The sequence below is a fragment of the Rattus norvegicus genome, chromosome 1, assembly GCF_021556685.1.
Source record: "Rattus norvegicus strain SHRSP/BbbUtx chromosome 1, alternate assembly SHRSP_T2T, whole genome shotgun sequence".
Taxonomy (NCBI): Eukaryota; Metazoa; Chordata; class Mammalia; order Rodentia; family Muridae; genus Rattus; species Rattus norvegicus.
In genome coordinates, this window is record NC_141534.1 from 131,513,061 (window position 1) to 131,526,708 (window position 13,648).

Here is a 13,648-nt window from a genome sequence, read left to right on the forward strand (position 1 = left end):
GCATCTCTCCACCGGGTTTACGAAACTTTTTGAACCGCTTGTAGACCACAGGGTGTGACAGAGAAAACCTGCAAGAAGGTTCACACCTCCTACTCTCAGCCTCTCTACAGAGTTAACATCTCAGACAAAGTTGGGTGTGGTGATGCATGTCTCTAATCTGAGCACTTGGGAAGTAAAGGCAGGAGGATCAGGAGTTCAAGGCCAGCCGGGACTAAATAAACCAAATTCAAAGTAATAAAAATAAAAATGCCAACAACAAAAACCCCCCAAGAAACCGACAATGATACAATCAGAATACAAGATTCAGATTTATCTATCATACATGTTTTCCACTGTCTTCTGTCTCTGTCTGTCTCTGTCTCTGTCTCTGTCTCTGTGTGTGTGTGTGTGTGTGTGTGTGTGTGTGTATGTGTGTGTGTATCTGTGTAACTTCATCACATGTCACAGTGGTAACAGACACTACCACTGCCAGCCATTAAGACACAACCCTCAACCAGACTCTCTTGTGTTGCCTCTTACGGCCACACCCATCAATTTACCCCATTCTAACCCCTGGGAACTACTAATCTGGTCTCTTGGTGTGTAATTATGGTAACTCAGGAATGTTATGTAAATGAAATCATATAGTATGTCACCCTGCAGAATTGGCCTTTTTTCTTTGCTCGGCGTAATTTGAGGTTTGAACAAGTAGTCGCATGCGTTGGTGGCTTCTTCCTCCTTATCAAAGCAGGGTTCTGTGATATGGGTGTATCACAGCTGGCTTAACTATTTGCTCACAGAAAGATGCTTGAACAGTTTTGAAAGTCCTGTTATTATGAATAATACCAATGAATGTGCTCACCAAATCCACCAGGGGAAAAACCCTCTTCATTTATATAGAATGAATGCTCAGAAATTCCAATCCTGAGGTGTCTGGCAAATCCACTGTTAGTTCTGAAAGAAACTATCAAATTGTTTTCTAGACTCACTATCCCACTTCATGGTCCTACTGGCGAGGTGGAGGTGACACACTTCCCCTGTGAATGTAATGGCTGATCTTGGTTGTCAACTTGACATGCTTGGGGAGAGGAAGCCTCCTTGGGGAACTGCCTCCATCAGATTGGCATTATGGGCATGTCTCTGGGATGTGCTCTTCATTGATGATTGACAGAGAAGGGCCCCTCCTTCTCTGGGTATGCCTACCCATATAGCAGGGCCTGGGCTGTATAGAAAAGGTAAGTGAACCTGGGCCTGGTAACACACAGGAAGAAGTGCTCCTCTGACCTCTCTGTTTCAGCTCCTCCAAGTTCTGCTCTGAGTGTCTGCCAGGCTTCCCTTGATGACTGACTGTAGCATATAAGCCAAACAAATGCTTTCTTCTCTCAAGTTGCTTTTGGTCAGAGTCTTACTGCAGCCACGGAAAGCAAACCAGAACCCCTTTCAAGAACCTGAAGATACCAATGTTCTTCCACTTTCTGGTAGGTTATAATAGTGAGTGATACCTGGAGTTTGCTTTGCATGGATTGATGTGTTCAGGGCCACCTGTACATACCTCCAGTGACGTCTCGCTGTCTTTTGTTTATCTTCTAATTGGGACTGTTTATTTTTAATCATTGAAACTTGCTTATATAGTCTAGATATCAAAACCTTGTCAGGTATGCAACAGGAAAATCGTTTCTCCCATCTATGGCCTGTACTTTCGTTCTCTTGGCAGACTCCTGTTTATCAATTTTAATATCTTACCTTTGACATCATCCCCAAGTGCTCCACACCCCATTCTAACTATGGCAGATTTCTCTGTGGTTCTTCCCTAAAATTGCTATAATTTTGCATTTTACACTTAAGTGGTTTTCATCTATCTCAAAACATTCTAAGTAGATGTTAACTTAAACCTCGCTTTCTTAGGAGAGTGGTTTAAGTACAAGGTAATTTCAAGATTAAAAAAAAAAAAACAAAGTTGTAGTTTCGTTGAGAAAGTACAATTTAACCTGGATTCTTGTTTTTCCTTCTTTCTTTCTTTTTTTTTTTTTTACACAAATGTCCATATGATGCTTTTGTCACACACATGGCATCCAACAGTCACCTTGTCCCTCTCCTGCTCCTCAGTCACTTCAGAAAAACAACTAGGCTTCTTTGCTATACATCCTTCCTTCATTCTCACCCTAAATATATCCCCAAGCTGCCTAACAGTCCTTTAATGATACTGTTTGAGGACAAACCGACATTGTAGAATCATGAAATTGAAAATGGTGGCCATCTTCTTCCCTCTGTGCAGTCAAACATCCCAGGTGCTGCTTCTGCACTCTTTGAGCAAACTAAGGGGGCCCAAGCTCACATGGAGAAAAATCTCATTGCTACGTTTAGCCAAATTACGCCCTTCTTAACCATGTCATGTTTGAGAGGAACAAGACAATTAGTGGGTAAAACCATTTTAGTTCCCTGAAAGATACTTACGGCCTGGCTATGGTGGTGCATGCCTTTAATCCCAGCATTAGGGAAGCAGAGGCAGGTAGATCTCTGTGAGTTCAGGGCCAGCCTGGTCTACAAAGCCAAGGACGGCTGGGGCTACCCAGAGAAGCCCTGTCTTGAAAGAAAACAAAACAAAACAAGAAGAAGAAGAAGAAAGAACGATGGTTATAGATTGGATAGACTTTCCAAATATACATTTGATCTGCTGAATCCATAGATGAATGAACAACAAATCCTTTCATATTTGGGCACGATTTCAACAACCATTTTCCTATAGGTTTTCCAAGATTTTATCACAGTCAGCATAGAAAGGGGAAAAGCGTCTGAAGTATCGTTTTCCAAGTCAAAGGCCCTCGGAGCTGAGTCAGGGAGTTTCTGTTGCCACGCTGTGATGTGGTGCCTGACACAAGCAAGCAGTGTCCTTAGGAAATGTCACAGAGCCAGCTGCCATGAGGGGCCAAGCTCTGCTTACATAGAGCTTTTCTTGGGCTGGCCCCTAGGACTCTTTGTAACCTCTGAAGCACTGGGCATAGTTTTCCTCAACTCAGTAGCAGGAAAAGGAGTATGGGATGGAACCGCAATCCGTCTGACCCCAGCGTATTCTCATGTCAGTCAGTCACTTCCCTGATCCAGCGGGCGCACCCTCATATCTGTCGTCAGGACATGGTTAGTGAGCCTTCGGTGAGGTCTGGGTCATGTTGGTACAGGTGTGATAACCATCATTTTAATTACCCGAACTCTTGAAAGCATGATCAGAATACTTGTCAGAGAACCCAGGCCCACCCAGTAACCAGGCCCTAAGCTGAGAGGTCTTTAAGCATGGCCGGAAGGCGGGAATGCACGCAGCCTGCCCACTGTCACATTATACCCTTTAGGCATTAACCTGCCCCAGCTTCCCCATGAGTGTAGCGTAGGTCATGTAGGCTCTACTCCCTATCTGTCTCACAGCGTAGACTGCATATAAACTACACCCTCTTCCTCATAATACCAGACCTCTCCTCCCTCAAAAAACCCTAGACCTTTGCTTTGTCTTGGCAGAAGGAAACGTCCCTTAAGGTCCTTCTGCCTACAGCACATTGCGGCTCTCGCCCAGGTAATAAACTGTCCCCTGAAGGATGGTTCAGTCCGGTACTTTCCTCTTCCTCCTGACTCCGCTCTCCCTAAAACCTAACCTTCTGTTTAGTAAATCTGTTTAGTAAATCTCACAGGGAAGCTTGCCTGCTAGGGACTCAGTGAAGGCCCATGCCCAGGCTAAACACACGCTCTCCTACCCAGCTATCCTCCTATCCCTGCTAGCACTTTCTTGACACAAAGCCTAACAGCTAATAAACAGCCAAAGTCAAAGCTGGATTCTCAGTGCTCATAATTACAAAGCCTTTAATTGCGACTTAAGCCGCACGGCTCTGAGTGATGCCACAGAAGATGCCCCATTGCTGGGAACTGCCAATCACCACCGCCAGCATCAGCAGTGGGGTAGAAAACTGCTAGCTTTTTTAGCAGTGGCAATAACATGACTGTGGGAAGAGCTACTACCAGGGACAGACCCTGCGGTTGCCATGTGATGCTAGGCAATGCTGTTTTCAGCCCTGTGTTTTGCAGCTGTCTTTTGGGTTTTGTCTCCCCCTCCAACCCCCACTCTGCCCAACCTTCAGTTCCCACTGCCAAGGCTTGTGCCTCCTCTATTCCTGAGAATGGTTTCCTGGGAAACACAATTTTCAGTGTTAAAATCAGGACAGTCCTGGGCAAACAAGGACAGCTGGTCAGCCTAGTTATAGATACAGAAGAGCCATTCTAGAAAGGCCTTAGAACAGGATGGCCCCTCTCACTGCCTCCGGTTGTCTCTTTTCTTGCTGTGTTAGTGCTCCGGGACCAGGGAGAAAAATCTGAAAGATCCGGAGTCCTGGCTCCTTCTCTATTTCCGAATCTCTTCTTGGTCCGGAAACTGCAAACTGTGTGCAGTCTCCTTCCTTTCTCCTTGTCCGAGGTAGGAATTAGAGGGACAAACTCGAAGCTAGGACTCTGACATCATATACCCTCCAGACACCTTTGGTCTGGTGCCAGAGAGTCAAGTGGCACACGGCAGCCTCAGCTGGGAGCGTGCAGCATTGCCCCCCAGTCTTTCATTCACTGTGCCCTTCTCGGACACCACCTCGTCTGCTAGCAATCTGGGATACAGGAAAGACTAACAGAAAAATCTTGGTCCTCCAAGAATCCAAAGGCCAAAGAGAAGTCCTATAGATCAGTAATGAACCAGCTGCGGGAGAAATCATAAAAGCAAGTGTAGTCGCAGTGGAATAAACTTAACTAAGGAAGTAAAAGTCCCCTACAGTGAAAATTACAAAACACTAATAAAAAATTAAAGAAGATACACAAAGGAAACGGTATAGGCATCCACGTTTGCAGATCAGAAGAATTAATATTGCTACAATGGTTCAAAGAGACTTGACTTGCTTTGGAAATCCAGTACAAACTATCAAAATACTAATCATATTCCTCAAAGAAACAACAACAACAAAAGAAAAAACCCCAACGAATTCTAAAGTTCATATGAAAGCACAAAAGGACCTAAGGAGCCAAAGTAATCATTTAAGATGTTTTAAGGGGCTGGGGACTTAGCTCAGTGGTAGAGCGCTTACCTAGGAAGCGCAAGGCCCTGGGTTCGGTCCCCAGCTCCGAAAAAAAGAACCAAAAAAAAAAAAAAAAGATGTTTTAAATAATGTTTATTTATTTAGTGTGCAAGTGCCCCCCCTCTATGTGTGTGAGTGTGTGTGTGAGTGTGTGTGTGTGTGTGTGTGTGTGTGTGTGTGTACATAAACTATGGTATGTGTGTATAGAGGTCAGAATCTTGGAGGAGGTTCTCTACTTCCTACCATGAGGGTTCCAGTGACCAAACTCAGGTCATCAGGTTTAGAGGCAGATGCCTTTACCTACTGAGCCATCTTCCCAGCCAAGAAAGTAATCTTCAGCAAAAATCATAAACCTGGAAGAATCCACAGGACCTGACTTCAAGACATACTACAGAGCTGCAGCCGCCACAACGCCATGAGAACGCCATAAAAACGGACTCATAACCAGAATAGGGATCCCAGAAATAAACCGGTTCTGCCACAGCCAGCAGACGTTCCACAAAGGCACCAGAGGCACACACAGGAAAGAGGACAGCCTGGCCATCAAATAGTGCTGGGGGTACTGGACAGCTACATGCAGAAGACATAAGCTTGAATGATGTCTCTTACCATGTACCCTCCCCCCACAATTAAAACGGGTTAAAGAACTAGAGGATAGAGCTGAAACTCTGACGTCACTGGAAGACATCTTCTGCAACATGGGGACAGTCAATGGCTTTCTGAATAGGATCCCAGAGACACAAGGAAGAAAATCCAGGATTGACAAATGTGATTATAGCACATGAAAAGGCTTCTACATGGGAGAAGAAATGATCAGTAGGGGGAACGGACAACCTAAAGAACGTCAGACTGTATTTGCCAGCCAAGGTCTCATATCCAGAATGCAAAAGGACCCCAAAAAACAAAATTACCAACAGCAAGAACTCTAAGCTAAAAAAAAAAGTGGGCAGATAACCTGGATAAAGCTTCCTCAAAAGAAGAAATACAAATGGCCAATACACATGAAAAATGTTCAATATCATTAGCTATTAGGGACATGCAACCTCGCCCCCCAAAAGTAGGAGATTCTATTTCAATCCTGTCAGAATGGCTATCCTCAACACTCCACCAACAAACACTGATGAGGTGGGGGGGCACAAAGAAACCTTTTATATACTGTATACTGTTGGTGAGATGTAAAGTAGTATAGCCATTGTGGCGACCACTAAAGAAATAAAAATCAAACTACTAAACGGCTCAGCTAACCAACTTCTAGTGTATATATACAGGGAATGAAATCAACTTAACAGACAAGAAGCCTGCACTTCGTAAGAGTTCAGATCTGCCTACCTGCCAGTCTATAGAGGATCAGAAAATGAAAATGTGGCATAAATACACAATGGGTTTTTTTTTTAAATTCAGCCATTGAATATGATATCTTGTCATCTGCAGCAAAGTGGACGGAACTGAAGGGCACCATGTTAAGTAAAACTAAGCCAGTCTCGAAAGACTGGTACCCCGCTGGGACGGGGGCACACTGCATGTACAGGTCACACCTAATAGAATGCCTGGATGTCATGGGGGTGTGGGGGGGAGCAAGTAGGAACTGAAGGAAACATGGACAAGAAGGCAAGTTTAACTGTGCTGGGGACCTGGGACAGCTTCCCCAGGGTAGGAAGGAAGCCTGAACTAGCAACTGCATACCCTAGACAAGATCCTATACTGAGCAGTCCTTAACATCCACCTCACAAGGTGACAGCATTGGAACTGCTCTGGAAACAAGAAGTTGTCATTTCCCACAAGCAATGAGAAGCACTCCCAAGAGTGGAGGGTCTGATGTGACCAGACAGTACCAGGGAGACAGGAGTCTGACACTCTCCTTAATGAACCTGAAGGGTAGGGGTTTACACTGAAGTCGGCCCAGGTAATATGGATTAGACAGTTGTAGTTTAGCTGGTCCACATCTCAAAGCTTATGCAGCAGAAATGCAAGGGGGAAATATCCCAGCAAAAAAAAAATATTTAACTCAGTGAAAATAATCCATACGTGTTCCTATTTACAAATAAACTGCCAACTAAGAGCTCCCGACTACTCATTAAAAGAGGCCCACCCTCCGGGACCTGTACTTTGCAAGACTTAGCTGCTGTTTAATTGGCGTAAGGTACAAAGCAAAGCACAGAAGGGCTGCATCTCTTTATGCTCTGTAATTTCACTTTTCGACTAACTTCAACCTTCCCTGTCCTCAATTAGTTTGACTTAATGACGTTTTGTCACTCGGAGGCTACGAAGTCCTTACCCAGGGGCAGCAAAACGAATACACTCTCAAGATTTTAAGCAGGGAGAAAGTACAGCTTTTCTTTGGGGGAAAGTAATAGCAACTTCAGAGCTAGCTCTGCTGGTAGGAGCTCTTGCTGCTCTTGCTGAGGACCTGGGTACCACTCCCAGCATGCACATAGTGGGTCACAACCCAGTGGCCTGTAATTTCAGTTCCAGGGGATCCAATACCCTAACACCCTCCTGCTAACTTCCAAAGGCACAAAGCATGCACGTGCTGCACATACATACATGCAGACCAAACATTCACGCCTACTACAAATAAATCTAGTAACAATGTTAAAGTGCAATTAATATCATCAGCTATAATTTAGACCCTGTTGAGGATCAAATGACAGTCTTTGGCCACTACCTTCTAATAATAATAGAATGTACTTACATATTTATTATATGGATGCTAAGCTGGATCATAAATTGATCCACTGGCCTTGAACTCTTGAGATTCACCTGCCTTTGCCTTCCAAATGCTGGGATTAAAGGTGTTGGATACCATACCTGGCTATTTTCTTTTTTACATGTATGGATATTATTTTTTTGCATGTATGTCTGTGTGTCTACCAGGTTTGTGCCTGGTGCCTGCCAAAGCTAGAAATTGGTGTCGGACTCCCCCGGAACTAGATCACAGATGGTTGTAAGCTGTCACATAGGTGCTTGGAATTGAATCTTCATCTTCTGGAAGGACAACCAGTACTCTTTTTTTTTTTTTTTGAAAAATATTTTATTTATTTATTATATATTATGATTACACTGTCGCTATCTTCAGACACACCAGAAGAGGGCATCAGACTCGTTTCAGATGGTTGTGAGCCACCATGTGGTTGCTGGGATTTGAACTCAGGACCTTGGGAAGAGCAGTCGGTGCTCTTAACCACTGAGCCATCTCTCCAGCCCGACAACCAGTACTCTTAACGGCTGAGCCATCTCTTTAGCCCTAAAAAGTGGTTTGTTTGGTTTTACGTTTATTTGTGTGTGTGTGTGTGTGTGTGTGTGTGTGTGTGTGTGTGTGTGTGTGCCACAGAACATGGGTTGGGGTCAAAGGACAACTTGTGGGAACCAGCTCTCCCCTTCCACCACACGGGACCTGAGTATCAGACTCAGGTTGCCAGGCTGGGCAGTGAGTGACTTTACACACTGACCCATTTCACTAGCCCAAGTTACCCATTCTGTAAGAGAGAAACAAAAGCCTTTGAGTTTTGAAATAGCCCACAGAGCGTTGGCTTTGCCAGCTTTCTACTCCCTGAGTGCGGACAAACCCTGACCTCTCAGAACCAGGCCCTATCACTGTAACGATTGTTTTGTACAAACACTGGTACTGTGAGGATTCAGTGAACTTGGGGATGAGAAAGTACACAGGAATCAATCAATCTCTCTCTCTCTCTCTCTCTCTCTCTCTCTCTCTCTCTCAATCCCTCCCTCCCCCCACCCCCACACACACAAGCAAAAAGGTCATCTTGTGCCCAACTGTCCTTTGCTTCCTTTTCCATTTGGCTGCAGGTGGCTCTTTATTGGCACTCTTAGTTTTGATTAATAAATCAATGTAAGGTCAGCAAAGTTAACCACTTCCAAGATGATGGATGTTATCATCCAGGCTAAATTCCATTACTGAGCAGTTAATGTAGGCTATGTGCTGGGTTCCAGTAGTGAAGAGGAGACAAAAGAATATATAAAATAAAAACAAACAAACAAAAAGACAAACCCTCTGAACTCCCGTGTTTCCACTGTTGTGGAGGAAGAACCGAAAGCAAATACCTGCAATTTTGATCCGTAGACCATTCTGGAGAGAAGAATGAGGTGGAACTGGAGGACAGGGCATGAGGGAGGGAGGTGAGGGGGGCAGAGGCCAGTCTGCAGATTCGGGAAGGTCTCATTAAGGAGACAACTGAAAAGAAGCTTGGCAGGAGGAACAGTGATTACCAGGCTTCGGAGGGAGGTGGGGGAGGATGTGGTCAGTCTGGGAGGGGCAATCAGGCCAGTGAGAGCAGAGAGGGAGGAGATCAAGGAATCATCTGAGCAGGCTGGAGGTGCCTACCATGCTTTTCTCAATGTCAGAGAAGGAAGTGAGAGAGAAAGAAGTCACACAGGGGCCAGCTGTGAGGCACCTCAGGTGACCTCTGCAGGAGCTCAGGGAGGCTGGGTCAGGCACCATCAGGGGACGAGACACTGATGGAGCCATTGCTCAAGACGAGAGCTTCGATTCTGAGCAGCACGGAGAGTTGCCACTGAGGTGGTAAGACTGTGGGGCAGGCAAGTGTGGGAGAAACTGCAGGAGCAATGCGTGTCAGTGTAATGGTGTAAGGGCAAGAGGCATGTGCTAGACAGCCGCAGGGCCCTGGGGAGTAGCCTGCAGGCTAGATGAAGCCGGACTTTAGGGAAGAGGTCTCGGCTGGAGAAACTGCTCATCATCGAGTAAATATATAATGGAGGCTGAAAGTGACGTAAACTCCCAATGCTATAAGCGTAGATATGGAGAGAGGAACCAAGCGTAGTCTCTGGGGTGAGCCTGGGGTGAGAGGCCGGGGAGAGACTGCAAGGGTGACTGAGGAGACACAGTCAGGACGATGGAGTACGGCATTGGAAGGCAGGTGATGAAAACGTTTGACAGAAAAGACTGATTATCTGAGATCTGTGTCAAATGCTATGGCTGGGTTCAAAAAGGAAACAGGGAACTGGCCAGGGACGAATCAAACATTTCTGAACGTTCTATAAGGGCAAGATAAACCTATATATAATGAATTGAACGTGAGAGTTTACATGTGTATCTCTCCCCACTGCTAACTCACTGAAGGGACACCAGAGGTACTAAAATCACCTGTTAAGACACAAGAAGAAACGCTGCCAGGCTGAGGCTCTTTCTCCTCCTCTTCTGAACTTCCAGCAGATACTGACATCAAAGAGTAGTTTCTAGTTAATTAGTCACCTCAGGAGGTGCAGAGAAACAAAAGCCCCAGAGACAGAGATCCCCTAGGAGACTGGAAAGGTGATTTCATCCTAGAGGAAGTCCTGAGAATAAATAAGGAAAATTCTGAGAGGGCTGGGGCGGACTCCGCGGTGAGTTCTTGCCTACTCTGTACAAGGTCTGGATTCCATCCCCCAACACAGCCAAAGCCAACTGATCAATGAACTTAAAAAAGTTAAAACTCCTAGGTGAAACAGAGACGGAGACCCAAATTTAAACAGTAAAGGTCAAAAATCAAAAGTACCACTAATCTAGGATGCCCCAATTGCTGTAAGACAGCAGAAAATGCTGGCTAAGTCCCTGTTCACCAGGTGTCTGCTGCAGGATAGGTCCCGACCTTCCTGTGTCCTCTCCTTCCTGGCTATACACACCCCCTGGAACACAGAGGGTTCTCTTATCACCACAAATTGCCTACTTTCTGAAATTACCACCCTGGAACACACCACCTCAGCTGTTTCACCCCTGCCTTTGCAACTTTCTTCTGCCTCCCACAACCTCCAATCCAGTGTCCGTCCACATAACCCTCCACCAATACTTAATGAGCACCTGGCCACCCCTTCTGTCTTCTTTTTTTATATTGGTGGTCGTAAGGATGAAACTGGGCCTTGATTGAGCTACTTACACAACTACCACCACCACCAGAAAAAACATCCCGGGCCTCCTTTCACCTCTGTTTATGCCTTCAACGCCAAATTAAAATTTAAATTAGAGGTGGGTGTAGTGCCCCACGCCTTTAATCCCAACAGTCAGGAGGCACAGGCAGGCAGATCTCTACAGCCAGCTCCAGGACAACCAGAGCTAAAGAGTGAGGCCCAGCCTCAGAAATAATTAAGTTGGCCTGTGGCCTGCAGACTGGATCTCCCTCCTGGTCTTCTCCAATGTCTGCTTCCCAACTCAGGCCCACACAAACTGCTGCTTTGCCAGGTCCTCCTCCAGGGCCTGATGGGGCACATCAGTCAGAAAAGGCGCTCCTCTTCACCTGGTCTACAGGGCCACACAGAGAAAACCTGTCTCCTTAACAAACAAACAAACAAAACAACAACCACAAAAATATAACACTGAGATGCAATTAGAGTAATGGCAGAGAAGGCCGTGCATAACTGTAAAACGTTCACACTGAGGCACAGAAAAGAGCTGAGGGCGTGGTTAAGCGGCAGAGGCCTGTGCAGTATGTGCCAGGCCTTGGGTTCAGCACTGTAAAAAGAAGAAAAAGATGCATATCTCAAATTAATAATCTAAGTCGACACCCCCAAGGAAGCAGGAAAATGTGCAAACCCAGCCAAACCCAAGCAAAAGAAAGAGAGTGCAAAAAGCTAAGAGTGGACACTCATAAAGCTAAGTTAGAGGATAGAAGGCAAAGAGGAGAGAGGAAGGCTGTCTCGGGGATGGCGCGTCAATCAAATCGATAGACAAATAAGAGGGGGAAGCGAATCAAATATTTAAACGATAATGTCAGTCAAAATGCAAAGGAATTAGAATAGCTAAAATGGTCTTGAAAAATGTAAGGTCCAAACTAGCGAGCATCAAGGTGGAGGTACAAGACTGCAAACGTCCCAACTAAGAGTCCATAGAAGAATCGGTGGAGCACAGGATGAATCTGCATAAGTATGTCCACCTCTAACAAAGGCACACAACCACTTCTGTGGGTGAACAATTGGTACTGGGACAACTGAGCATCCAGACAAAACCGTGAGTCAGGTCCAGAATTCTACAGGCTTTATAGAAAATGGACCAGAGGGCTCAGTGTGAAATTAAAAAGCCATTAAGGGGCAGGAAAATAAAGAAAATCTTTGGTCTCTAAGGTTAGACAAAAAAATTAGGCTAGACACTAAATAGGAAACTACAAGAGGAAATCTAAAAAAAAAAAAAAAAAGACTGTAAAATGTAAAATTCTCGGTCTGCTAAAGACCGTGAGGAAGAAAACAAACGTAAGCTACAAACTGAGAGAGGACATTTGTAAACTACATATCTTTCTCCTTTTTTTTTTTTTTCCCCGGAGCTGGGGACCGAACCCAGGGCCTTGCGGTTGCTAGGCAAGCGCTCTACCACTGAGCTAAATCCCCAACCCCGTAAACTACATATCTAACAAGACTAAAAATACATAACGACTCCTTAAAGCTCAACAGTAGAGACGCGGTTCCAACAGTAGAGTCCCGGTTCGAATGAGAAAGAAATAAGTAGGTTGACCCCTCGCCGAAGTGGGCAGCACAGATGGCTAGTAAACACCGTGAAGATGACAGACATCGCCAGTCACCCCTAACCCCAGACGAATGTGAATGAAAACCACGTATCTGTAAGTAGCATCTACTGGATGACACTGCCAGATGCTGAAGACACATAAAACACCGGATGACCCAAAGCGGGTGGGGGAGGGGCGAGAAACGTGGCGCAGCTCCTCTGGAGCACAGTTCCGTGCTGTCTCAAACTAAGCACGCAATCGGCGGCCACTGTCTCACAAACTGAACATGCACGCACCAGAACCTGGAAATGCACCGTTAGACACCTATCCCAGGGAAATGAAGACTGAGATTCATACAAAAACGTGCACGTGGATATCCTCGGCAGCCCTCACTGTATCTCAGAACTGGAATTAGCCCAATATTTCTTCACCCAGTAAACAGGCCAAACCAACCGTGTTCCATTACTCATAGCAAGAACCACACGGAAGATCTGCCATAACTTCTTGACCAATCACTAGGAATTTATGCTGAACGATGCCAGTCCCCGATGCTCCACACTGCTTAGAAAGGTTGACTCCGGGGGTTGGGGATTTGGCTCAGTGGTAGAGCGCTTGCCTAGGAAGCACAAGGTCCTGGGTTCGATCCCCAGCCCCGAAAAGAAAAAAAAAGAAAGGTTGACTCCGTTTATATCCTATTCTGAAAGGATAGCATTTTATGAATGTGCTGTTACCAGTGAGTAGGGGCTTGCTTATGGGGAGGAGGGAAGCTAGAGAAGGCAAACATAGTTGTGAAAAGGGTGGCAGCAGCAGCCCGGGATGGTGACACACATCTCTAATACCAGCAGAGGCAGGAGGATCTCTTGAGTTTGACGTCTACAGATCCAGTTCTGGGACAGCCAGGGCTGACTTCAGAGAGAACCCTTGGGTACAAAACAAAACAAACAAAAATGGTGACATCAGTGTTGGAAAGATGCAACACCTCTCCACTATGGTGGTAGATCCTACACAGGGATACAACTGAACACAACTTAATGCACGAGAGCAAATAGAAATTGAGAAGTCTGAATGTAATCAATAGACTGCATCAATGTTGGTGTCCTGATGGTGGTACATTACATGAGTCTA

At 45.5% G+C, this 13,648-nt stretch overlaps 1 protein-coding gene and 1 non-coding gene across 10 annotated transcripts in view; one reads left to right on the forward strand and one right to left on the reverse strand.

Annotated features, from left to right (window-relative positions):
• Positions 1-13,648, reverse strand: part of Tjp1 (tight junction protein 1) — a 244,817-nt gene that overhangs the window by 94,570 nt on the left and 136,599 nt on the right. Inside the window, exon 1 of one of the 9 annotated variants that reach the window (XM_087655277.1) lies at positions 9,138-9,278. The exons of 6 other annotated variants lie outside the window; for them this stretch is intronic. In XM_087655277.1, the coding sequence (XP_087511403.1) occupies positions 9,138-9,161 (24 nt within the window). In that variant the 5' untranslated portion in view covers positions 9,162-9,278. Of the gene's footprint in view, positions 1-9,137; positions 9,279-13,648 lie in introns of those variants that run through there. 2 more of the 9 variants (XM_087655279.1, XM_087655286.1) reach the window with 2 other exon arrangements.
• Trnap-agg47 (transfer RNA proline (anticodon AGG) 47) lies at positions 13,100-13,181 on the forward strand. Its single transcript has one exon. It is a non-coding gene; the product is annotated as a tRNA-Pro (tRNA).